Here is a 27886-nt window from a genome sequence, read left to right as displayed (position 1 = left end):
TTTGTGTAGGAACGGGAAAGGCATGTGCCACGCGCTGCCATAATGATACCACCTAGCCATGAGATGGCAACAGCTGGAAAATGGTGTGAGCCCCTGGGCATATGAAAGCAGTGCCTGAAAAATGCCTTCCTAATAACTATAAACAAGTTAAAACATTTGGCTTTGCCAATGCTTGTTTTTAACAGACCTTCAGTGCAAGGACGTGAGTACTGCTTATAAATCAAGTGGCTGAAGGCACACTTGGTAAGACAGGTTTATTGCAACAGTAACATATTTAAAAATGCAATGAAGCCATTCATTCTCAGAAGACTGTTTATAAGGAACGCGGGCAGACCAAAGCTTGAAGTTACAGCTTCATAAAGCTAGCTAAAAAAGATTTTAGGAGGATGTGTTTTTTTGGTTGCAGAGGGGCTGGTAGTGGGTGGGAATGGCCATTGAGATTAGCACTGCCAAGGGCAGTAAATGGGTGAGTATGGGTGTATCCCGCCTCACATCCTATCACCCTTCTTGCTGTACTCCAGTGCAATAGTTTTGACTTATAGGTGGTTCTGTATCGCCACCTAATAACCAAAACTAAAAATACAGCCACAAGGAGGGTGCAGTTTTAGATGACGACAGCGACCCCAGCCTAGACATGGGATTCATATTAACAGAATGTGAAAGTGCTCAAGCATGCAGACCGACTGGAAGCAATGGGAAAGGTGCATACACCATTGCATAGAAGAGATAGTGGATATAAATTACATGCTAGCAGAAGGGTGCATGCATGCTAACATAGATTGAGATTAGAAGAGGACTATGGTTTTCAAGCTGTATTGATATTAGACCGAGAAGAAACAAATGACTTTGTGGTGTGCAATATTTCAAGGCCACTATTACTAAACATGAAGCAACGCTACATCTAGTTAAACCGTAAGTGAGACTTTTTTTTGGAAGAGCATATCCTGAGAACTAAATCACTTTTAGGGGCTGACAACTTGAAATGTTTAGGGAATGGCAACTGTGACTGGTTTGGCCCCACACAATTAAATGAATTGACCAGGAGCACACACACTGCTCATGAGGTGAAGCTGTGATTTGGGCCAATCTGCAATTTCTGCACTCAACACATTGTTTCCAAGTTCTTATCATAGAGCAAAGTACAATTATTCTGAACTAAAAAAGTGACAGGTTTTGTATCACTGACTTGGAAAGAGCACAAATCACATAACCTTGAAAATATTTTTTTTAAACTTTATAGAAGGATGTTATGCAGAACGATAACGATTCCAGTTTCATGTTATCCATCATCAAGGTAAGTATTCACGTACCAGAATATCAATTGTGTGAGCTTAAAAGATTTTATCTGGCGGTTTCATTTGTATTTTAAAGCTTTAAATAAACCCAACACTCTTTGGGCTCTTCAGTGGAGGCTGCTATGAGTTTTTACCACCCTTTTTTCGTGGAATCAATCTCTAGACATGTTTCATAATGATGCTATGTTACTTTTTATAGCTAGCGCTGTCCAATGAGGAGCATTGTTTTGTAAAACAGCATGTGTTCGTATCACAAAAAAAATACACATGCAAACACACAAGTTTATCAACCTGGCACACTGGAAAGGCTGAGTCTTCCTTGCTGGAATTCAGTACTGTGATGTGGCATTTGAACGCAACCCGCTGTAATGAGTGTGTAACACACTAAGCTATCTTCTCAACATCTGTGGCATTCAAATGTATCACTATGCAGTTCAACTTTCAGGATTGCACGTGATCAATGTATTCCCCACGGAGGGGTGAGGATGCTACAGCAATTGTGCTACAGTGAACAGACAAGCTGGGGCAGATTCCCAAAGATTACGTGCAGAGGATGCGCTTTTTTCATTTGCGCTCATTTTAGAAATACGCAGGTCAACTTAGTCTTAAAGGTGACTTGCACATTCCTGGGGTGGCTGGACAGCGGTGCAAAGATGCACTGCACATCAGCCTTAAATACACACTCCAACACTAATACAGACTCAAAGCATCTAGTTGCCGCTTGGAGTGTATTTCAGAGCGACAGGCTCTCCTGTCTCTGTGAAATCAGGTAAAAGATAAAATGCATTTCTATCCTTGTTTGAAGGATAGAAATGCAAGTGAGAGAGCAGCGGTTAACACCATTGCTCTCCCACTTCAAAGAAAAGGCATGAAAGGTTCAGAAATTAACCTATTGTGCATTGGGCCATCCTCTGCACCCAATTCAACTGAAGATCGATATTTTTTTTTCATATTGAGAAGCGCATCCTATTTGTTAATGCAGGCTGCGCATTGAAATGTTAAAAACATGCTCCCTTACTTGCGTAAATGAGCAAAGGGAGTGAAAAATGGCAATGGAATGTGAGAATGTAAGCTACATGACCACACTTCATCACCTGCGCCAAAAAGGGTTTAAGAATCAGTTCCACTGTGTGTCATACAGTGAACACAGACTTCTTTACAGGATTAATTGATCAGAACAGAATGTGGTTGTGAACAACATTCAGGCAGCATTAGACCTTTGGCAGATCAATATAAAACATCCTGGCATGTTTTGTGAATAATGGGGATGGACTTCTTTGAATCACGCAGCCATATGGGCCCCCGCCCTCCCCCAATGTGGGTTCTGGGGCACAAGCCCCTTTTGCCCTCTCATAAAGACGTCTCTGAACCCGATCCAGTCCACAGGCTACGGTGTTATTGCTGTTAGTACACCAGATTAAAATCCTGGGGTGCATATAGCAATCTACTTGTATGAATGAATGGGGTGCACGCTTGTGGCATCCCGTTCATTCAAACAAATACTCAGCTAAGATGGTCACCATGGTAACGGAAGGCGGCGCTCCATGGGGAGCCCCCCTTCCATTTCCGTGGTGGCCCGGGAGGAGGGAGCATCAGTAGCGGTGGTGCCATCGCCAGAGGAATTAGGTTAAGGGGGGTGAGGGGAAGGAGCGGAGACCACATGAAAGGGGAGATGGTGGGGGAAGGTGGCAAGGAGGGTGGTCACAGCTTCCTTGGAACTTGGGCTTTAATTGTAGGATTCAGCCTGCAATTTGAGCAAGCTGATTGGCTTTGGCACCTGCCCCAGGTGCTAATGTTGAATCTGGAAACCTGAAAGGTCACAGCAGAGAAATGGTCATTTTTAGATGAACAATGTGTTGTCTGAATCCTCCAACTGAAGGGCACTTGCGACCTTTGTGCAACTATTTATTTCAGTTTGTTCTATCGGCCTCATTACGAGTATGGCGGTGCGATAGAAAAGGGCAGTAATGTGGCAGTAATTCCATTATTGCCGCATTACTGAACCGCCGTTCTACTAATTTGGAAGTACACCAGAGGATTTTCCTCCAGCAAAAAGCTGGAGGGAAAGCTGGCACCTTACCACCAAAGATTCTGTAAAATCAGCAGCATTGCCGCTGGCCCGTATTTCCACTGAAATCCCCATGGAGTCCTATGGACCCCCAAAAATGGGGGTTTATGCCGCCTATCACCACTTGTAATCACATGGTAAATCTGCAGGACCAAGTGGCACTAACGGTAATTCCGTTAGATTGTATTCCGGCAGAATACTGCCAAACTCATAACAAGGCCCTATGTCTGTTAAAGCCAGACACCACCCTTCACCTCCCAGTACATACTGTGTTATCCTGCTCTGAGTTACAAGTACTAGCCTTAGTAACTCCGTCTCTTTTCTAGCCTACCCCCTGGAAAAAGGCACTGACATCTGGAGTGAAATGAACCGAGTTCTGCGCCCCGTATCCTCAATGCACCCCTAATCAGAGGCATCGCTAGCAGGCATTGGGGGAGCTACAGCCCCAGGTCTTTTGGTTGTAGCCCTGGATAGAAGCCCAGAGACAACAAACAAAAGGCTAGCTAGCCCTGAATCCCGACAGTCCAGAATTTAGCATAGTCCAGAATTATTCCAGACCTAGCAACACCCCTGCCACTAACACTGATGAACGCAGCCATAGCCCTCTTTGGGAACATCATTCTCTCTAATGCAGCTTCTACAGTGCAGTGATCTAAGCAACCTGGGGTCTGGATCTCAGGCCTCCCCACCGTGAGCTAGATGGAGTCGCAGCCTGTCCCTAGAACTCGGGCGAAAGTCAACCCACATGCCCGTGTTCTTTCAGAAGCCCTGTCTGCCTAAGGACATAAAAAGGGTGTGTCCCTGTAGGTGTCCTCATCGCCCCCTATTTCTATTCACCCAATTGCTTCCCTCCAATGTAAATGTATCCTTCAGGGAAAGGTCCAGGGAACGGGAAGGGCATGCGCGCAGCCAGTGTGTATGTGGGGGAGATAACTGCATGCCTGTAAACCCTCTTCTATTCCCCTTCTTACTGGGGTGCCTAAGTAAGCCCTGACTCAAAGTCAGACGCTGGTTCTTGGCAGTGATCCCCCCCGTTTCTCTTGCAGCCGCCCCATCTCATCTACTTCCTTATTTCCTTTCTTATACGCCCAACCTGCCTTCCATTACTCCTCTTCCCCAACAGTACTTTGAACTGGCCTGAATGGGGGTGTTAATGCAGTGTTACCGCTGCATTTACCGCTCCACCCAATCTCGTGTCTGACATGTTTACCCCCAGCTCAGAACTGGGGGTAAACACCCCGGCGCAGTTACTGGCTGCAGTATTATTGCGCGGTAATTGTGCCAAAAATTCACCATTGTGTCCAATGGGGAATGGGGAGTAACGGTTAGTGCCCAACCTGTGATCCGGCGGTAATACTGCCAGACAGGTGGGTGCTAACGCAAATAAAGGTGGGTGGTATCCCAGTCGGGATATCGGCCACCTCGTGATGAGGCCCTATATATGAGATATATTGCATGCATATATGTACTTTTAAGTAGAAAGGTGTTATCTGGTGTACACCATAGAACATTCTACAGTCAAGTTTTTTATTTCATGTAATGATAAAATGCTGATGGGGCCGAAGGCGTAGAGGCGCTGCACTAGAAAGGGCACAAACATAGAAACATGACAAACACAACCTATACCTAAAAGGAACAGATAGCCCAGATGCGCACCAAGGAAGGAAGCCAGTGGAAGAGCCAGGAATTAATCGAGGAGCGGCGTTTGAAGGCTTCTTTTCTTCTTTTTGTTCATGGGGTATTTAAACAATAAAATTAGTCTACGTAAGAACTTTTTGAGCTAGACTTTTTTTTTACAGAAATCAGCAAATTTGTGGATTCTGGGGCAGGTGTGTTTTTGATTAATGTGCTGTGCCCCTCTGAATTCACAGGAGCCCTGGTTTATTAGAATGTGGCCAAGCGAGAAAGGTAAAACGGAAGGGAAAACATGAGGGTTGAGTTTAAATTAAGGTTGAAACAAGTTCCCAGGTGATTCCTTTGATATTAAGTGAATCAAGCGCTACTGCTTTTAATGCCCATTTCTGGTTTTCAACACCATCCAACTAGAAATCGATAGCAAAGCCAAAGGAGCAAAAACATCAGACACAAATTCATGTTTTTTCAACTATGCCTCCAACAGTTGATGACACGTTTCAAGCAGCCTCCACCCGCAAGGCTGACGAGCTTGCAGCGAAATTGGGCCTTTTGCCCATTCTCCCCATCACCATCAGACTCGCCTCCACGCTCCTACAACTCAGAAAAGAACTCAAGACCCACCTCTTCAAGGTATCTCTCCACCTCACCATCTAGGCCATCACATCGCCCCTCGTGCCACCTGACTTGCTGGACGCCGCCCGTCCCACTCCACCTGCCAGAGCTGTAGCCCTCCTCTGTGCCCCTCTGTATCCCAACCCCCGTTGTAGATCTGTTCTGTTACCTCTGAAAAGCGCTCCGTTATGCATCTGTAAAGTTGTATAGCTCTGTAAAGCGCTCTGTTGCTTCTCGAAGGTCGGCGCTCAATAAATACCATAATAATAATAATACTCCTCTGGGAATGCTTGAAATCCTTCACTAGATTGTATATTTGTGAGCCTTCGGGTGATGTAAGTTGCACTACACAAAAATGATAATTGGACCAAGCACAGGGAAGCGCCATAAGTAAAAAACATGGTTTGTTTTATTGTCTAAGCTTTGTATTACACCAAGAGTTAGCTCAGTTTCTCAGAGTCCAGAAATGCTAGTCCATCCAGAGGTTCAAGGCAGAGCTCTGAGGTGGCTTACTTTGTACAGTGCACCGCCTAGAAGCACTGTGGCACACTTCACCACTGGTCTCTTCGAGTGATCAGTCATCAAGATGGTGGGAGGAAGATTAGAGGCCTTCTTTCATGTCCAAGCTTTAAATATATCTTCAGATCACTCTAGCATTTTAGATCAATCGTTCAGAAACTTGGTGTGGTTTTCTTGGAGCACCAAATGAGTCTTGCGCCGAGGGAAAAAGTCTGTCCGCATCAGCCTGTACAGATAGACGAAGATCATGCAATCCACTGTGGAAAGGGAGATGAGGATCAGGGTGTCAGTCACGGAGCTGGCAACCAAGAAGGACGCCCCGTGCTGTGCAACCATCTTGCTGAGAAGGTACCAGGTGAGGTAGATTTGAGCGCCAAGGCGGAAGGTCACAAAGGTGAGAAGATTCAGATACTTGTTGACCTGGTAGAGAGTTGAACCCTGAGCGTTGCTCAGCTTCAGCAGGAGGCGGGTATGCAGGAAGATACTGTTCACCTCGACAAAGAGCGAGACCACTCCGCCTGCTACGTAGTGCCGGGTGAAGGCCGCAAAGACAAACGGTGGCGTCACCTAAGGGAAAGTAAACATGGTCAGTTAGATCATTGCTGCCATTTTCATGCTCCTCCACACACAAGTCCAGGACTAAGGAATCCCTGGGAGATAGCTACAGGCAGGGGTGGACTGGTAACCAGAAGATGCCCTGGAAATAGTTTTTTAAATGGCCCAATATTACACATTTTGAGCAAGCCCAACCCCTTTCACAGAAGAACATTTGGAAATAAAATAGGAAATACGCCCATGATGTGGTTGATTTTAAAATGTTTTTATTGGCATTTAAACAAACATCTCACAACTTACATTTCCCTTCGATCTTTCCGCTTTAGATGCAAGACGCATGGTGCCAACAACGTTATAACACAATAACAAGAAAACAAAATAACATTTAAAACAACTAAATAACGTCTGCACTTGTGAGGGGTATCGCATTTATCTATAGTGTTTGTCTGTCACAAGGTTGTGTTCCAAACCTTGAGGGAAGTGTTTAGTGCCAGCTAAGGGTGATCTACTGGAGGGCATCAGGTGCACACTGCCATGGATGTCTGGTGCGTGTTCATAGGGGTTTATCATCAGACGGATGGAACATGTCCCAGACCAGCGTTCTCCAGGCTTCGTAAGCGACACACTAGTGCCAGGTGCAGTCCCTGTTGGCTCTGGACCCCACATCCTGGTCTCCGCCCAACGCTCAAATTCTTTGGACCAGCATAGATATTGCGGGCCCCCTGCTGACTTCCAGGTCATTGCAATGGTTCTTTTGGCCAGTATGCAAGCCATATCCATAAACTTAACCACATGTTTTATTTTGCTGTACCTCAGGTAGGCGCCTAGCAAACATTCTTTCGGGGTCCATTGATACCTCAAAATTCCTGCTTCCTTGCAGGCTTGTAAAATTTGTACCCAGAACTGTTGAACTTTCTCGCATCCCCAAAACATTTGCATTAGCCCTGCTTCCCCAACTTTGCACAATGGACATAACCGGCTTGCGTCGCTTTTAAATTTAGCCACCCTGTGTGGGGTCATGTAAATGCAGTACAGGAGATTCAATTGTACCAGCCGAAACCTGGCATTTCTTGACACTTCTCGGGGGTATGCTTGTATCTTCTCCAAATCTATTTTGGTTAATTCTACTCCCAGATCCTCCTCCCACTTGTCTTTCAGTGTTGAACTTTTGGGGTTGGGTCTATCCACCAGCATCCCATACAGTCTGGATACCGGCCTGCAGCCATTACCCAGGTTGCACATAAGTGTTCACTGTTGGTTCTTCAGGCCATTTTGCCCCATTTACCTTTGCCCATCCTCCGAGTGCTCTGGTACCACAAAAATTGCCCTTTAGGCAACTCTTCCTTTTCCTGCAGAGATTCAAGTTCCCGAAAGATGCCCTCTTGAAACATATTCCCCTACTTGTCGATTCCCCACCTTTCCCAGTGCCTCACCACTGGCATATCAGCTCGAACCTTGCAGACATCCGCGGCCATTGGGGTCTCTGGGGAGTTAGGGTGTCTGAGATTCATCAGCGACCTAGCTCTATACCACACCTTTCCGCCCAATGTCACTATCATGGGGGTGTTTCCCAAACAATTCAGTGGTACCCACAATATTTATTTCAAGCGAGATGCAGCTACTAGTTGTTGGAGCAATTCTGACTCCAATGTTACTTCGTCTGAAAGCCATTTGGACACAAAGCTAAACTGTGCTGCAAGGTAGTATTTTTCGAGGTCAGGCAGTTGGACTCTGCCCTCCTTTTAGGGTAAACATAGTGTGGTGAGTGACATTTTATGTCGAGCCGCCCCCCACAAGAATTCTCATAGTATCACCTTGAGCGTGCGGAAGAAGGAGGCCCTGACATAGTAGGGGACATTGTGAAAATGATACAGGAATCTGGGTAGCACAATCATTGTAGTGATGGCTACCCTTCCCATCAGTGACAGTGGTAACCTGGACCAGAACACAAAGGGGGTTCTGGGAGTCTCTCTACCAGCACAAACACAGCCCATTGACTTCTTCTTGGGTGGATGGCCCCTGGGAGAGTCTCATCCAAGTCTTTAGCTCAATGTCCCTTTCACAGAGAAGAAATATCCCTGCATATCAGTCTTTGTCCTGCCCAGGGGCAGTCCAGCACCGAAATGCTAGGCAATTCTCCTCTGAACAAGAGTACCAACAGCAACCCCATACACGTGTTTCAGCCTTGTTGGGCATCATCAGTGAGGTGGAGCTGTGCCTCTCTGAGAACGGTGAGCAAGGTGTCCATGTCTGGATTGGGTGAAACCCAAAGTTACTTAATATGCAAAACAAAGGGGGTTCTGGGAGTCAATGGGCCGTGTTTGTGCTGGTAGAGACTCACAATCACCACCCACACCGTCCTCAGAGGCACCTCACACCATGACCTGCCTAGGCGTCGTCTGGTGTGCACACAGCCCCACACCACTGCTGCTGCAGTCAGGGCGACCAGCACAGTGTGATTACACTCTGTGATTCAATTGCCACGCTGGTCACGTACAGCCCGCAGCAGGGAGGACGACTCTGTGCCCCTCATGTCCGGTGCCTCCTCTATGTGTCGCCGCACCCCTCGGCAATAGAGTTCCTGGATGAGAGCAGTTCCTGTCGCACTGTGCTCGGACCACTTTAGTAGGGCTCGCCAGGGAGGGGACTTTCCAGGTCTCCTATGGACACTGCCAGATCTCAGTGCTCCTCGCTGATCGCAGCCCCTCCCCCTTACTCCTTCTCCTCGCTGGGCCGCGTTAGCCTCCACCATCTTGCTTGGACTAGGGGTCTCTCCTTCAGGCTGAATTTCACAGTCGGTGAGGTCCGATTTCAGCTAGTACAGCTTGTCAAAGCTGGGGAACCGCTTCCTACATTAGCAGATGTGTTCAGGGTCGCTGCTATCACAGTATATCATCCGCAAACAGGATCTAGGACAGGATCACGGCAGGAGCTCTTCCCGGGCACTTCTTACTCCATGGGCTCAGGCCACGCCCCCTTCCGGGGCCCATGATGTAGAGGTCCACTCGGAAATCTCCAGAGTTGCCTGCAGGACAGTCCACCCCTGGCATGAGGTGCAAGCCTAAGCTTACCTTACCTAAGTAAGCTAACTGAACGCGTGTGTCTACTTGATGTACTGGATGTATTGATGTGGTTGAGGTCTTGAAGTGTGTTGGGTGCATGCATGTTTCAGCGTCTCTGCACAATGCCTACTTCAGGATGGAATGTGGATGGCTTTGGTGTTTGCAGTAGTCTGCTGATGGTATGTCTGGATTAGAATATCTAAGAGCAGTGAGTGTTGAGGGTGTGAATGGGTTGGGTTCTTGAAGAGTTTCTGCTTTGGTAGGGATTGGTTGTGTTCTCCAAGTACTGTGTTTGCTGGACATGTTGGGTTAGTGTGTCTGAGCAACATTTGCAGTGAGAGCATTAACAGCGGATAGAGTTGTTGGGTTAGGGTTAGGGTATGGGATCGGCCTCTGTTGGGAGTATGAAATGTAGAGGAGGTACATGTCTTCTCTTTAGTCCCCGCCCTATGCCACCATCATATTGGGATGACAGACAAAGAGCCATGATGGGAAACTGTAAGGAACTCATGGTGGCAACAGTAAAGACAGACACAGTTATCACAGTTCAACTGTGTTTATTAAACTGTAAATGCAGGGTGGAAAAATGCCTAACCTAAATCTAAGATGGGAGCAAGCATCGAAATAAAATGAAAAATAAGGTAGTCCTTGTGTTACCAAGAAGGATGTACTTTGCCAAGCTGTCTAAATGCATCCATGAACAGAATGGATGAGCGTTAAACCAAAGTCCGACGACAGCAAAGTAATGTCATAAAGAAGATATAAGAACCTATGCTGAAACAACATAAAAATACTTCAGAATGACGAATTAACTGAAGCACTAAGAGAAACATGCATCCTACGATACAGTAATTATGAACACAAAGAAGAATTAAGCGACTCACTGGTCAATAACTGTAAATACGCTGTAACGCAAGGTAGAAAGAATACATAGAAACTTGCTTACGAGAGGTATATAGTCAACGTTTAAGACCATCAGAAGAAAATTATGACGGCTTATGTCAATCACCCCAACTACCTCAAAATATGAGCCAGGGATCTTACAGTGAAAAGATGATGAAGATGTTGTTTCCCTTGCACTGGCTTTGAACCAAGGATGCTATTTCAAGAGATGGAGGAAAAGCACAAAGGGAGTCTATTGAGCAGACCACGTGCAAGGATATATTTCTCAAAGATTAGGAGGAACAAGAACATTTATGAATGCCAAGTATTGGACAATTAAAAGGGCATGGCGTTTGTATGGGATAGAGTGAGCAAGTCTTTAAAGGCCAAGAGTAGCAACTACACACAGGATAATTGAATTGAATGGTTAATAGACTGTTGAAATTGACAAATTCATGGTCTTCTAACACTTGATGGACAGCTTGCAAACAAGGGCTATTCATTAAGTCTGAAGCTAAGATAATGGTGTGCCTACACTCCCTCGAATGTCCTGAGACAGTGCAGACTGGCAAGGTCAGCCTTCGAACAGAAGACACTTGCATAAGACATACCTATGAGAGAGGGTAGACTAATTGGGAAAACAAGGGGAGAGCTGACGTATTTCCAAGCACCTTGGTTTCGTTTCTATGTACGTGCTGCTAGTGAGCCGAATGTCCAAGGTTAGGTTTGGGTTGCCAACCAATCAGAAAAGCCTGACATGCACTTTTACATACAATGTTGCAAAGTATTATTCTGCTGCCATATTCTCTGCTATATTCTCTGCTATGACGAGTATATTAACTCACGTGTACATAGGTAGCTCAGGGTGTGTCTCACAGACAGGAGAGCACCAATGAGGGATTAACACGTGTACTATCTATATGTAGACATGTTTCCCTAATCCAATTCCACCCCTCGATAGGTTTTACAGTTTGTCACGTAGGATGACGTCAATAGATGATGCATCAAGCATTATATAAACGGAGTATAATCAAGAAGATATTGTGATCCTGCATAAATCGATTTGATGAGTGTGTATTTGCCCTGCTTTACTTCTTTGAGATTAAAGCAGTATTTTACCATCTTCTTTGATTCTGTCCGGTTATTTGGTCTGAGATATATTATTGGTAACTCCATCTAGCACACAGATGCTTCAAGGTGCTAGAGTACATTTGGTAGCAGTGTGGATGGTTCAGGTCTAATTGACCTAGAGCCCAGACCTAAAACTTAGACCTAGATTCCCGGATGCCTGACGGCTCCCGCCACAAGCCAGATGAGCACAGCGTTTCCTACATAGAGCTGTGCACAAGAGTATCACATGATCAACATATGGTCGCCAGGTCCTCCCTTTGAGGAAATGCCTGTACGGTCCCCGCAGGTGCCCCGCGAATGAAAGGCAAACTGGTTGATTGTGAGAGTCGATGCCGGGGGACTTGAGCTGAGTGCCAGATGTAAGTAGACCATCGCAGCTGGTAAAAATATAAGGGGGGAGGGAATATAATTGTGTTATGTTGTAAGTGAAAGATATAAAGAATAACTGGATTTTTGGGGCTATAGAGAGATAAGAATACCTCGAATGCAAGAGAGACAGAACGGGCACACGCTATAGTTCCATATCAGAGCATTACGGATTCCTAAAGGCAGCGCCTATTAGAAGAGCGTGTATCAAACTCCCAGAGGGGGTAAAAAAAGAGAGGAGAATAAATCCACTAAGGCAGTGGAGAAAGACATACGCAAAGGGGAGTATATATACATAATGTAAGTGCACATATGTAAAGGGTATAATATGATTGTATAAAAGATAATGTGCCTCATTACGGGTCTGGCAGTAGCTGTGCCTGTAACAATGGCAAGGCTGCTGCCAGACCTGTGATTTTACCAGCACCCGCGAATGGGCAATTACCGGGTTATGCCAAGGTCAGAGGACCCGGTAATTGTCCATTCTCAGGTGCTGGCAATAAGGGTCTCCCCATCCCCAATCGGCCCCATAGGGCTGAATGGGAATGGGGAACTCGGATGGGCCAGCAGCGTTGATAACAGTGCCTGTGCATCCACGAGTTGTGCTCACGGGTGCCCCACTGCCCACCAGGTCCGACCTGGCAGGCAGAAGGGCGCCCGCAATTACAACTCGTAGTATGGTGGTCCGGATGCAACGGCACCGGCAAGCTTACTGGTGCCATTGTATCTGGACCGCCAGGGTCGTAATGAGGCACAATGTATTTAAAACAAACAACAAAAAGAAAGCAAGAATAGCATAAATAAATAAAAATGATTTTTTCCTTACACTTTTTTGCCAAAGGATCGACGTGAACCAAAAGGTTAGAATTAGACAAAGCTCAAATAGAAGTATAAAAGATCGTTTGAAGATACTAAAAAACCAAGAACGATATAAAAATAATTAAGAGAAAGTGTATATGAAGGAGCTAAAAAAAGTGTCAAATACATTTTGTTTTAAAAAAATAATAAACAAATGTAGGGAAAATATGTTGATCTCCTGGAATACGAGTGGCAATGGTGTCTACTCAAATATATTAAAACAATATATTTAATACATTTGTAAGTAAGAGAAAAAAATGGAGTAAGTATTGACAGTCTGAATTGGCTTGTCGTAATGGAAGAAACACCTCTCACATACCTATGTAGAATACTACCAAGATCATGGAGTACCATTCCTAATGGAATAAGGGCACAACCAATAAGATACTTATGCCGTGGCCTCCAGGAGGCTCGTTGTCAAATACGATATTACATTACCTAACAACAAATGTACATGCGACGCATAAGGGAAAGAAGCTAGAGAAAGGATTGACAGTACTAGAACTTTGGAAAATGTACCAGAATGGAGAAAGAATCCATTCCCTATAGACTGGTTTTTGTAAGTCAGCATAAAGGGGAAGATGTAACGCCTTCAGCTCCTCTTTCGCCTTCCAAGAAACAAGATGTAGAAAATAAAGGGAACGGATTTTACCTTCTAACAAAACTGAAAGCAGCAGCGTGGTATGTTAATCCACCATACGTACCCCCTGCCTATACTGGTGAAGAGACAGAGGAAGAGAGAAAAATTAGAGAATGTGAATATACATGAACACGCAATGAAAGTAAGCAGCATGATGAGAAAATGGATGGACAGAACAAGAAGAACAGAGGAAGCGGCAGAGAAACAGAAGAAGAATAGATATAGCTAAGGGTATGACAACAGTAACAAACGAATGGATGGGAGTACAAATATTGCTTAAACTAGATGATAATGGTATTGCTGGAGTTTGAAAAAGATAGAAAAGGGAGGAGCAAGATCAGAAAGTGAAAGAAGGAAGAAGAGAGGCTGTACAAACAAGAAAGAGACAATTAATGTAAGCAAACGGAAGAATGAAGAAAATATGAGGCAAAAAGGGAGGAGAGGCTAGAAGAAGAGAAACGAGAATAGAAGCCCAAAGATTGAAAGCACATAGGTTACAAAGAAGGCGAGAGGAAGAGGAATTAAGGGAAATAAGGAGAAGGGAGAAAGAAATGAACAGAAGTAGGGGATTTAAAGATGATGAGATTGAACATTTATGACGTAGATGCATGGCACCCACAGAAACACAAGAGCGAATCGAAAAGGAGAGGTCACAACCATCCTGTGGAGGGTGGTGAGGACCACTAGATATGCCGACGTGGAGAGAAGAAGATACAGAGACTAAAGGAACTAGGATGGGGAAACTATATAGACAGATTAGGGGTATAGAACTCAAGAGGGTGAACAAGGAGCATCCTTTAGAGGAACAGGAGGAAGCTTGGATGACGTCAGAGTAGATTATCATAGAAGTGGGTTAGATCTTGAGGGTGCAGAAGAGGACAATAGTCATACGTGTTGGAGCAAAATAATGTCAGACATGGAAAGGAAACAAAATAAGAAGACGCGAGAAGAGGGTGCATACAGATTTTCAAGAGAATCAAGTTTAGATACAGGGGTACAATTGTTAGATCTAGAGGACCCTGTAAAAAGAACTCCAGAACCAATACCATTTACTGAGCAACCACAAGTACAATCACACAGTACAGGTGATGTGTCCCCCGCCCTATGTGAGCAGACGATGGCCATTGCTAGGGAGAAAACAAGCAGGCGATGATAATGCGGCCTGGAAGACAGGGAGTGTAGGTAGGTATGACCAAGGATCAGGGTTTTCACAGTTCCCACTATTAGAGAAAGGAGGAGGTCAACCACAATATATACCATAGCCCCAGATGGATAAGAATAATTTAAAATGCACACTGCTGAGTTTAACGTCCATTAGGGGAAAATGGATTAAGGAATTAGAGAAAAGGACATCAGGAATGACGTTAGTCGTAGGTGATATAAAAGGCCTATTATCAGCTATCTTAGGGGACAGATCTGATGACATTTAGAAGAGAGCCAGGTAGACAAAAGTAACTACGCAAAACACAGTGCAAGACGGAGGGTTATTCGATAATTGTAGAGCAGACATATGGCGAGCACTACAATATCCAGCTCCATTGGATATTCGGGCGATAATGACTAGGAAGATGAGAGAGGATGAAGATCCCATTGCTTTCTTTCAGGATATTCAGGATAGATTGAGTGAGGAGAAGCATGAACCGTGGGAAATAAATAGTAGTGTTATTTTACTAGATATTATGTGTGGGACTGCCAGAACCAGTAGAGAGGCAGTTAAAGAAACAGGTGGGAATGGAAGCAAAACCATGGCAAGATATAAAATTGGCAATCGTGCATTATTGCAGAATGCTAAAAGAGAAAGACAAGAAGAAAGTTGAGGGTAGAAAGCAGAAGAGGTGAAGTTGGTGCAGAAAGAATGATCAAAGTTCGCCATAGAGGGAGCAGTGTTGACAAGTAATGAGGGAAGCACAGTGCAAGTGATGCAGTTCCCACATCAAAATACTATAGCCAATGCCCAAGATCAGAGTGGGTATAATTATATGACAAGAGGCAGAGGGAATAGGCCTCGACGAGGAGGATTTCAAAATTCTCAAGGAAGGGGAAGATCTAATGGTAGACAGCCCTTGACACATTCTCAAGGAAGGGGAAGATCTAATGGTAGACAGCCCTTGACACGTTGGAATTGTGGAAAAAGAGGACATGTGGCTAGAGTATGTAGAAGTAGAGGAGGCTTGCAACAATAGAATTGGCAATCTCCAAGAGGGGGGACAGGATATGCTCTACAATATAATACAGACTCGCAAGGATATTCTGCCCAAGATCACACACAGAATCAGGCATATGCGCCACAACCACAGCAATTTCAGCAAGTGCCAATACAGACACAATTGCCACAACCACAGCAATTCCAACAAGCACCAATGCAGACACAGCCATTACAGGGGCAACAGAAAACAGCTTTTTATTTATTGTTGTTTATAGTTAAAAAAAAAAAACTTTTACAACAAACCATAATTTGACATGTGAACAAATACAAACTATAGCAACAATACTTTACATTAGACAACCATGCTATAAAGATACATTTACTATATAAATACTTTCATTCATTTCATTTCTTCTATACATCACAAAACCATGAATAGTTCTCAGAGAACAAACAAACAGCTCCTGTCCCACGATGTCACATAGAACTCGGCGAGTTTGGCCACCATACAACAAGATCATCTAACATTCTAAAAATAGATCTAAACACACATTAATTAAGCACAAATCACATAATAAATAGAGATACTATTAATAATCTAAACAAAATCATCATCTGAATTAATGGCAATCATAGCTATCTTCCATACATGGAACATAGCCATAATCATTCTATCGGACGATGTATTCAAACATATATGCCAAAAATGGAATGAGGAAATATATTCATAATTATGAATGTAACTGCTGTATTGGCATCTATAGTGATAATAACTTAGGACATTCAGTTAAAATATGCCTAATAGTTTCAAGGTTATTAGCAATATTACACAAGCGACAAGTCCTTTGGTCAATAGGCAACTGCCATTGTGTGCCATAAGTGGCTCTCACTGGCAGCTGATTCAGACGCATCAGCAGTCTAAATCTGCGTACCAAAGGAGACGGACATCTTATCAAATATTGTTGTGGACTACAATATTTGTAATTATCCCTTCCAAGAATACATAATTATGCAGTTTTCTCATCTGCTCAAAATTATTTGTCCAATCTTTCATCTGATATTTCTTTGCCGTATTGACCACATTTCGAGCGATTAACTGCCCAATTCAATGGGGGAATAAAATTCCACTCATAGTTTGTCATATCGTTTCACATTCCTGTCTTGCTCCAAACATAAGATTCCTTCTCCGTTACTCCTTAACATATCGCTGGGCTGATGGCATCTGGATTTCAAAGCGAATAGACCTCTTTGATACTGTACCATAGCCTCTATAGATGTTAGACCACATTCTACCCGAATATATTGAACAGGAGAAGACCTTGAAAGGCTAAATATTGAACGCCAAAAATGGCCCTCAATTTTGTCGAGCCATGATAAATTGGTAATAGTGAGGGCTTCTAGGCCATATATAAGTGCAGGTATAAACCATTGGGGATATATCAGCATCATTCCTTTAAAAGGTATACCCTGCATAGCTTTGGACAAACTTGCGAACTAGATTGATGATATGCCTTGCTTGATGGGTTTTCCTCTCAATTAAAGATGCGTAGCCTAATTTACTGTCTATCTCCACCCCAAGATATTTATAACAGTGGGTATATTCAATATTTCCCCAACTAGTTTTGATTTCAGGGCGGTTAACAGGCCTAGAAGATATCAACATTGTTTTCGTCTTACTAAGATTAATAGTCATGTCATATTCTGTCGCAAAGCATCCCAATTCCTTGAGTAACGCTTTCAAGACAATGATTGTATGATCTATCAAATGCAACAGGCACCCACTCAACAAATACAATATATGCCAATGCAACTAACAGGTGCATCACAATGGCAGGTAGACACGGGAGCTACACAAACAGTAAAGCTCAAATTAGGGAGTGTGACTGTGGTGGGAGGGTATCATTTTACAGGCACAGGGATGAATATATATCTACAATAGGATAGCCCACAGGAAGGATGACCTGTTGTGTTCAGTACTATCTGTAACCCCAGACCCCGAAGAGGAACCAAGGGTCAAGGTGACGATAGGAGGTAAGACATTCTAATTTCTTGTAGACACTTTAGCGACTCATTCCTGTGTCCATGAGGGAAAATATCCAGTGCCAGGCATTGCCATGAATGCTCAGGGATTTTCTGGGGCAATTAGTTTAGATCCATTTACAGATGAATTGCCCATTTCTATAGGGGGACACAACATGTCTATGCCATTGCTATACTCTAAATAGACAGCGGTGAACAGACTAGGACCTGATTTAATGACAAAAATGAACATGATGATATCTTTTATTGGCGAAGGCATAGTGTGTTGAACCCGGGGATACATTATATAAATGTCAGCGAATTCATATTAGCCTTTGCAGGAAAGAAAGCCTTAAGGGGAGTCCTTCTATGCAAGGAAGTGATCTTGTATGGAGTGACCATGTTATTATCATGATTACCTAAATTGGCAGGTAAAATAATAAGGAAGCATGATACATTTTTGTTCAGGACAGAAATTCCCATGGATGATGAGGAATGGCAAGTTATTCCTTTGGAAGTAGAAGCAGTAGTGGTAAGAGAAGAAAGGGTGATGCTTCATGGGGCACATGATTAGAGAAGGGAATGGAGAACAGTGAAAGCCCTGAATGAAGGATATAGACTGACAGAATTGACAGAGGAGGAACTATTTTGGGATGTCTATTCAAATGACGAATTAGTATTCTTCATAAGTCTCACTTATTGGATTAAAGTTGAGAGCATAGAGGTACCACAGGGACTGGTGTTGGTAAAAATGAAGCCGCCATTTTTTCCAGGAAGACATGGAAAAAGTGCCAAGTATCTTATGGACTACAAATCCATATGACGTGGGCCTATTGAAAGGAGTAGGAGCAGTGACAATTAAGCTCAAACCAGGAGCCGTTTTGCCACGTGCAAAACAGTACCTGATGTCCAGAGAAGCGGATGAGGGGATATTTGAAACGGTACTAAAATGCCTTGTTTCATTAGGGTGGATACAATCAGATTCTCCATGCAACACAGCTGCGTACCCTGTCAAAACAATCAAAAGGGGGCGTTGTGGAGATTTATCCAGGACCTTCACCCTCTAAATCATATAGTCAAAGCAGAATTTCCTTTAGTTCCAAACCCTGCAACAATACTGTGCAATATCCTGTCAACAGCCAGGTATGTTCCTGTTGTCGATTTGAAAAATGCATTTTTCTCAATTCCCCTCCATGAAGACTCACAGAATTTGACTTCCTTTTCATTTAGAACGATTCACCTGAAACATACTTGTTTGCTGAGGGGTACTGTGAGTCCCCTTCTATTTTTAATAGAGTCCTTCAGATGGACTTGGGAAATGTTGTGCTCTAAAGCGCCATAATTCAATACGTGGATGACATTTTAGTGTGCAGTGAGACAGAAGAGAAATGTAGAGAAGACTGTCAAACTTATGATGATACTTGCAGAAAAAGGGTACAAAGTAGACAAAGAAAAATTACAGTATTCTCAGGAAAAAGTATTATAAATAGGACAGTTAATATTGCATGAAGGAAGAAAAATTACACCTAAAAGAGCAGAAGACATGGGAACCGTACAGCCAAATGCAGTGAGACAAATGCAGCAATTGTTAGGTCTATGCAATTATTGCAGGGCCTGGGTCTTTGACTACAGTACTTATATTCAACCACTTTTAAAAGCGGTTAAAGAAACAGGTGGCGAAAACTAAATTAGTGTGGACAGAAGACATGACTGAAGGGTTTAATGAATTAAAAAACGCAATTAGTACAGCTCCTGTATTAGGGATTCCAAATTACAGTGACAAATTTTACTTATTTTCCCATTCAAATGGAGAAGTCATGACAGCAGTTCTTATACAGAAAACGACATTAGGAGGACATGGTCATAAACCATTAGCTTACTGCAGTAGGATTTTAGATCCAGTTATGAAAGGACACTATCCTTGCGAAACAATCTTTGGCAGCTGCTTCCTTTTCCATAGAAAAAGCTTCAAGTATAACTATGGGATGTTCCGTAACCGTAACTCTATTTGTAGAGCATGCATTATTTGTAATTTTAGAGAAATCCAAAAGTATGTTGACCACTCAAAGAGCATCGATGTATGAAGTCATTTCCTCAAACCCTGCGATCAAAATTGTAAGGTGTAGCATTGTGAATCCAGCAACGTTCATAGCTGAACCAGTGGGAGAAGATGATGATGTGCATGACTGTGTTACATATACCGAGTGTTATAATGATATTCCCATGTTAGAGAGAATGCACTAGAAAGAGGCGAAGTCTTCTTCATTGATGGTTCATCTAATATCAATCAAAAAATGGGAGTGAGACATTTGGCAGTAGTAAGGGAGATCCGACAGGGCACATTGGAAGTATTGATAAGCAGAAGAATGCCATCAACCTATTCAGCTCAGGCTGCCCAGGTAGACCCGCTTATTGATGCCCTACGAAGTTTTGAGGATGAGGAAGTGACGTGTATTATGACTCTGCCTATGCGACGTCAACCGTGCAGGCTGGCCTGTCACGTTGGAAGAGGAGGAACTTCCTCTGTGCAGACAGCACTCCAGTGCAACATGTAGGGCTATTAGATAAGCTCACGGAGGCCTTGAGGTTTCCATTGTGAAGTACGCAGCACATTCAAAAATAACAGATTTAATTTCTCGAGGGAACGAAGCCGCAGACCTAGAGGCTAAACGTGCCGCATATTATTCAACCATGTGTGAAGATGAGTTAAAAGAGTTGATGCAAGTGACAGGGCAAAGCATGTTGGTAAGGAAAGGATTTAATATGACGTCCATTGCACAGTTAAATGAGATACAAGGACGAGCATCGCAAAAAGAAGAGGAGATATGGAAAAAGCGAAGGTGTTCTTTATCCCCCACTGAGGCAATTTGGAGACCGGACAGTACAGGAAAGCCAGTTATACCTCTAGCATTGTCGCGAGGAGTGTTGGAGAAGTTCCACTATCTCGCGGATGTGACTCGAGAGAGTCTAGCTGCTACAATAGCAGAAGACTGGCTTGTACCGAACCTCAGTGAACATGAGGCACAGTTCATTGTAAACTGTATTGTGTGCCAGAAATGTAGGACAGGGGACACCGTCCGAACAGTGAGAGGTGTAATCCCTAGACCTAATGGCCCCTTCCAACATTTGCACATAGACTATGTGGATATGTTGCAAACATGTAATGGTTATCGATACCTGTTAGTGGTAGTTTGTCCTTTTTCCGGATGGATTGAAGCAGGTCCATGCACACGTCCTGTTGCTGCATGCACTGCAAAGATTTTAGTCCATGAGGTATTTCTAAGATGGGGGGGGAGGTGCGAAGTTTAGTGATCCTATAATGGACCGCATTTTGTAGGTGAACTCTTTGAAAATATAGTCTCACTTTTAGGCATCAAGCGTAGGTTTGCTTAGGCACATCACATTTACACGATATCAAGCCCTATAAAGCCCTATAAAGGTGAAGCATTGACCTCTCCTGCACCTAGTCCCAGTGAAGCAAGTATCTCCAGTGAAGCAAGAGCCCACAGTCAAGCAAGAGAAGAGTGTCAACGGGGGACCACACAATCAATGGTCAAGAACCTGGATAAAGAAAGCTAAACATTTTTAGATTAGGGTTGATCTACGGACTCATTCCTTTGCTGTAATCGTGGAACATTTTCCCTAGAATAGGCTTAAAGGAAAAATGTGAGAAACGCTCAAGCTTTGAAAGAAAAGAAAAGAAAACCACGTTCTATTCTTCACCTAAGATACCTATCATTATATTGGTATACACTTTTAGTTATTCTTTCGTCTTACATTTCTGAAACATATTCAGCTTTGATCTGAAGAAACGTAAACATTGTCGTATTTTTGGAGAACCCCAAAAATAGTTGGATTGCTTGGAAAGTAATAATAGAGACAATACTTCACTTTCTGATATAGAACTGATTAAAAAGGAGGTGATACATTTGCATATTCATACTATGGATACGCTTCAACAAAGAGCCATGGGCTTCTAAGAAAACGATAGGCTTTCGTGTAATATTAACAGTAATCTTCATCGGTATCATGATCTGTGTTTTCTTCCTTTATGCAATGGCCTTTAGAAATGTTATAAAAGATGATAGCATAATGAATGACACAGAAACATATATTGTCTCTGCTGAAGATATAACGGCCATATTTCATAATATAACAATGCTCCTGTTTCAACATCAAAGAGAGAGTTGAGAGTATCATGAAACTATAAACTCTTATTTAGATATTGCAGTACATTTAAAAAAATAACCTATGGTACCAGCGCATGAAATAAATGGGAAGGAGAACATCAGATGAAAACTGCTATGTATGTTCCTGGATCCTGTATGCCATAAGTGCGACAAGAACTTTTATTGCAAGAGAAATTACACCATATGATGCCAAATGCCTCATTCATCTAGCGGCATGCACGACCAGAGGAACATTTGAAGGAAAATGGGCAATGTTATGATGGCAAACCAAGGCGGCATACCCATATGAAGATACATATGTGAAGACAAGAAAGATGGAAAATGGATTAGGATGGACAACCAAGAAATGTATGTATCTATCCCAGATAGGAGAATGAATAAGGGTTATCCAGATGGATAAGTTGAATTGCTCAGACGCCATTTAAAAACTAGGATAGTCAAGATGTGGTATATGGACGTATTCTCACTAGAACTGGATGGGAAGAAGGTCTATTGGCCTGCCCTGCACATCTATTGAAGCTGCTCGCGGCTGCTAATGTCGTCTCGCTCCCTGCATTAAGCCGGTAAGCCTGTCTCTAACTATATACTCTGGCCTCTACCTCAGCAATATTATCACAAGAGCACGTTCCACTTTATCATCCCCCCGGCAACCGAGACTCCTTCCACTGCAGCCTTTGATTCACACATCACTGCAGCCTACGTTGTACTTGCGCATAATACACCCGTATCCATTGTATTTGTCCCTTCGCGAACCCACGTGATACTTATGCGTAACCCATGTCGTAACTATCTGAATTGTCACCCTGCTGCCTCGGATGCTCTTGCACTCAAACTTCATCTGACTATGGGTCCTAGCCATATCAAAGCCTGCGCTGCACATGTATTCAATATATTGTAACCTTCAGCTCTGTGCCTCTGCAGCCTGCTTTGCACATCTGTTCAACCCAGGTGTATCTTTTGGATTGGACTCCCCGCACTCTGCAGCCTGCACCTTGCCCCACCTGCAATTGCATGTCTGACCTACCTACCTATATCATTAGGTTTGGCGCCCCCAACTGTGCCCTAGACCTGGACAATAATGTACCCAGCTTATTTATCACCACATGTTCTGATGTAGCTGCCTCGGAACAGGAGATTCGACTCTCAAATTTGTTTATCTAGACACTACTTTGAACACTGTTTGTACCGTACTTTGACCTTTTAAAACTGCATGCCTTGATGTAGCCGCCTTGCAACATGAGGTAAGGCTTTTTCAATTCATGTACCTGGACTTTACCATTTGTAACTGTATGCTCTGATGTAGCCACCATGTAACATGAGGTCAGGCTTTCCAATTCATGTACATGGACATTACTGCACTTTGTAATTGTTGTAACCACTTTCTTAAGCTTAAAGCGCTTAGATGCCTCAGGGTTCGGTGCGCTAGATAAATGTCAAAATAAATAAAAATCAGCCAGTATAGTGAAGATAGTGAGTGACAAATGTCTGGAATCATGGGCCGAGTACTCAAAGTTACTCACATGGGTCAAAAACAAAGCAGGACCAGTTTCTATAATACTGCTAGAGAATACAACAACATGCTTCAGGGACAATGGTCTGATCCTGGTTGGGAAGAATAAGGGATGTAAACATATAATTGAAGTCCCAGGAATGGATTGAGGAACTGCAGTGTTAATGGATCAATATTGGGCCTGTGGATCCAGAGCCTACATGCAGTTGCCTAAGGACTGGGGAGGAATATGCTCCATCGTGATGAATTAAAGAAAGAGGTGATCACCTGAATTTCGCCGATTGAGGAGAAGAAATTATTTCTCAGCAAAAGCAAAAGGGTCTTATGATAATATCTGAGGAGCATAAATTGTTCAGCAAGACAGCAATGATAATGACATCTATACTCTTGCCAGGACCTCAAGCTTCAGTAAATGCTAAATGGCTCCAGATTACTAGATGGAAGCTCTTGCAGACAATCAACTCAATGATAAAATTATTCAATGCAATTGGAGAAGAATTGAGAGCCATTCGGCTGAGAATCGGTATGTTCTTATTTGATTACAGCAATGGAAGGAGGCATGTGCGCCAAGGTCAGACCTTTTTGCTGTGCGTACATACCTTCTCATGATGCAGAAAGTGGAACCTTAACTGAAGCGATAACTTCATTAACGAATCTGCACACAAAGATGGTGGAGGAAGTAGATGAAATTGAAGACTATGATTGGTTTACAACTCTGTTTTCATGAAAAGGTCAAGGGAACTTCCCTCGACCCTTGCGATATCTTTATGTTTTGCTGTCCTTCTCTTTTTCAGCTGTCTCAAAACTGCCGCTTCCTCGTATGTTATGCCTCACTCAGGGTGTGCTTTCGTGCTCTACCTTTTATCTATGTGGGGAAGCTTAATGGAAGTCAGGTGTGAGTGATGGTCAGTAATTGCCTGAACTCGCCTGACCATTGCATTGGCACACGTCAGGTATACTGCTCAGGTGTTAGTCTGTTTTCTCCCAGAGCTGGCTGTCCTTGTGAAAGTGTTTGTGTAGGAAAGAGAGGGGTGTAGAGTTCCTACGTATCCTATCTGATAGGATGGGGTAAAAGTGTTACAGGGACGGGGATACTGCGTCTTGCCAACCCACTTCCATTCCCCGAAGACTCCTGACCCAGGTGATCCTTCCACACCGGTCCACCCCGAGGAACTGAATCCAAAATGGATGGCTTTGCCCTGGCCACCTGGATAACAGATCGCCGGGGACTAGTGGGTGAGACACCTTCTGGTTTCTCACACAAGGCCCTATGTCTGTTAGAGCCAGACACCACCCTTCACCTCCCAGTACATACTGTGTTATCCTGCCCTGAGTTACAAGCCTTAGTAACGCCCTCTCTTTTCTAACCCACTCCATGGAAAAAAGGTATTGACAACTGGAGTGAAATCAACTGAGTTCTGTGCCCGGTATCCTCAATGCACCCCTAACCCGAGGTGTCGATAGCAGGGGTTGGGAGGGCTATAGCCCCGGGTATTTTGGTTGTAGCCCTGGATAGAAGCTCAGAGGCAACAAAAAAAAAAGTCTAGCTAGCCCCAAATCCCTCTTTGGGAACATCATTCCCTCTAATGCAGCTTCTACAGTACAGTGATCTAAGCAATCTGGGGTCTGGATCTTAGGCCTCCCCACCCTGTGCTAGGATAGTGTTGCAGCCTGCCTGTCCCTAGAACTTGGCCGGGAGTCAACCCACATGCCCGTGTCCTTTCAGAAATTCTGTCTGTCTAAGGAAATAAAAGGGGTGTGTCCCTGTAGGTGCCCTCATCGCCCCCTACTTTTATTCACCCAATTGCTTCTCTCCAATGTAAATGTATTCTTCAGGGAGAGGTCCAGGGAACGGGAAGGGCATGCGTGCAGCCAGTGTGTGTGTGGGGGAGATAACTGCATGCCTGTAAACCCTCTTCTATTCCCCTTCTTACTGCGGTGCATAAGCCCTAACTCAAAGTCAGACGCTTTTTCTGGTCAGTTATCCCTCTGTTTTCTCTTGCAGCTGCCCCATCGCATCTGCCTCCTTATTTCCTTTCTTATACACCCACCCCGCCTTCCGTTACTCCTCTTCACCAACAGCACTTTGAATTGGCCTGAATGGGGATGTTAAACACTATGGGCCTCATTACGAGTTGGGCATTAGAAAATGCGTTCAAGATGCTTGGAGCAATACTAGTGGTCATATTGCTAGGATTCTGTCTCAAAAGCGATCATTGTGGGACAATGTAAGAAGACAGCTAAGAAAGCTATTGGAATGAAGATAATGGTTGATATTAAAGCTGGAACAATTGAGCAAACTGAAGCCAGCACCCAAGAGCACATAAAGAAAAGTACCTTTGCACCTCCAGGAACTAAGTATCACTATCCCAAGGATCGGAAGTAGTATGTGGGACGATGGAGATTCTGTTCACCAACAGGAGATTGACGATTTATGACCTGGAGTTTGGATGAACATATACAAAATGCTGATAACCTAAGGGGGGTGATGAAGGTATGGGTTCCAAAGAAAAGAACATATGATGAAATGGTAGAAGAAGACGACATAGCAGGAGCTGCAGAAGAAGCAAAGAGTTTGGTCGAGAACTCCACCAGAAGGGAAATGGAGAGGAGGGGGGTACCTGTCTTCTGCTTAGTTCCTGCCCCCTTGCCACCATCATATCGGGGATGACAAAGAGCCATGATGGGGAACCATGCCTGAATCCTTGCAATATTCCTACACATCGTCGAGTACATGAGAGACAATATGCACTCAGACAATCCTTCAGAGTATACCCACAAGCTGACATAGTAGAGGAAAGTTACCAAGAAGGATGTACTTGGCCAAGCTGTCGAAATGGAGCCATGAACAGAATGAATGAGCGTTAAACCAAAGTCTGATGCAGCAAAGGAATGTCATAAAAAAGATATAAGAACCTTTGCTGAAACAATATGAAAATACTTAAGAATGACGATGTGACTGAAGAACTAAGAGAAACATGTACCCTATGATACAGTAATAATGAACACAAAGAAGAATGAATTAACTCACTGGTCAACAACTGTAAATACGCTGCAACGCAAGGTAGAAAGAATACATAGAAGCTTGCTTGTGAGAGGTATATATTCAACGTTTAAGACGACCATCAAAACAAAATGGACAACGGTTTCTGTCAATCAACCCACTAACTCAAAATATGAGCCCAGCATCTTAAAGTGAAACGATGATGAAGAAGTTGTTTTCACTCGCAAAATAGAGGAGTATACTGGCTTGGAAAAAAGGTTGCTATTTCGAGAGATGGAGGACAAGCACAAAGGGAGTCTACTAACAGACCATGTGCAAGGACATATTTCCCAAAGATTAGGAGGAACAAGAACATTTACGAAATTCCAAGTATTGGACAATTAAAAAGGGCATGACGTTTTTAATGGGATAGAGCGAGCAAGTCTCTAAACACCAAGAGGAGCAACTGCACCCAGCATAATTGAATTAAATGGCGTTTAATACACCGTTGAAAATGGACAAATTCCTGGTCTTGTAACACATGATGGAGAGCTCGCAAACAAGGGCTATTCATTAAGTCTGAGGCTAAGATAATAATGTGCCTACACTGCTTTGAATGTCCCAAGACAGGGCAGACTGACAAGGTCAGCCTTCAAACAGAAGACACTAGCATAAGGCCTACCAATGAGACAGGGTAGACTAATTGGGAAGACAAGGGGAGAGCTGACGTATTTCCAAGCACCTGAGTTTAGTTTCTATGTATGTGCTGCTAGCGAGCCAAATGTCCAAGGTTAGATATGGGTTGCCAACCAATCAGAAAAGCCTGCCATGCACTTTTACATACAATGTTGCAAATTATTATTCCGCTGCCATAATCTCTGCTATGACGAGTATATTACACCACATGTATCGAAGTAGCTCAGGGTGTGTCTCACAGACAAGAGACCACAAATAAGGGATTACCATGCGTACAACCCGTATGTAGACATGTTACCCTAATCCAATCCCACCCCTCAATAGGTTTTACAGTTTGTCACGTAGGATGACGTCAATGGATGATGTATCTAGCTTTATATAAACTGAGTATAAATTTGATGAGTGTTTATTCGACCTGCTTTACTTTGAGATTAAAGCAGTATTTTACCATCTCCTTTGAGTCTGTCTGATCATTGGGTCTGAGATATTTTATTGGTAATTCCATCTAGCACACAGATGCTTCAAGGTGCTAGAGCACAGAATGGGTTACAGTCCTAGTACATCACGTACTGAAAGTATAGATGGTGTAAGCTCTCAAAGCAGTGTCTGCCTGGTGTATGGGTGTGTTAGAGCAGTGTTTTCAGGGATAATGCAGGTATTGCCAACCACCAGAATACAAAAGGCCAGTGACATTTTCAGAATATCCACTATAAATACGC

At 43.6% G+C, this 27886-nt stretch overlaps 1 protein-coding gene across 1 annotated transcript in view; it reads right to left on the bottom strand.

The window, feature by feature from the left end:
- Window positions 1–5997: 5997 nt before the first annotated feature.
- Window positions 5998–27886, bottom strand: part of LOC138488382 (TLC domain-containing protein 1-like) — a 58733-nt gene continuing 36844 nt past the window's right edge. Inside the window, exon 4 of the mRNA XM_069615318.1 lies at window positions 5998–6696. Coding sequence (XP_069471419.1) covers window positions 6274–6696 — 423 coding nt within the window. The 3' untranslated portion in view covers window positions 5998–6273. The remainder of the gene's footprint in view (window positions 6697–27886) is intronic.

The sequence above is a fragment of the Ambystoma mexicanum genome, chromosome 9, assembly GCF_040938575.1.
Source record: "Ambystoma mexicanum isolate Mex_15411 chromosome 9, UKY_AmexF1_1, whole genome shotgun sequence".
Taxonomy (NCBI): Eukaryota; Metazoa; Chordata; class Amphibia; order Caudata; family Ambystomatidae; genus Ambystoma; species Ambystoma mexicanum.
Note: the sequence above shows the minus strand (reverse complement) of the source record. Positions and strands in the feature narration are given on the sequence as shown.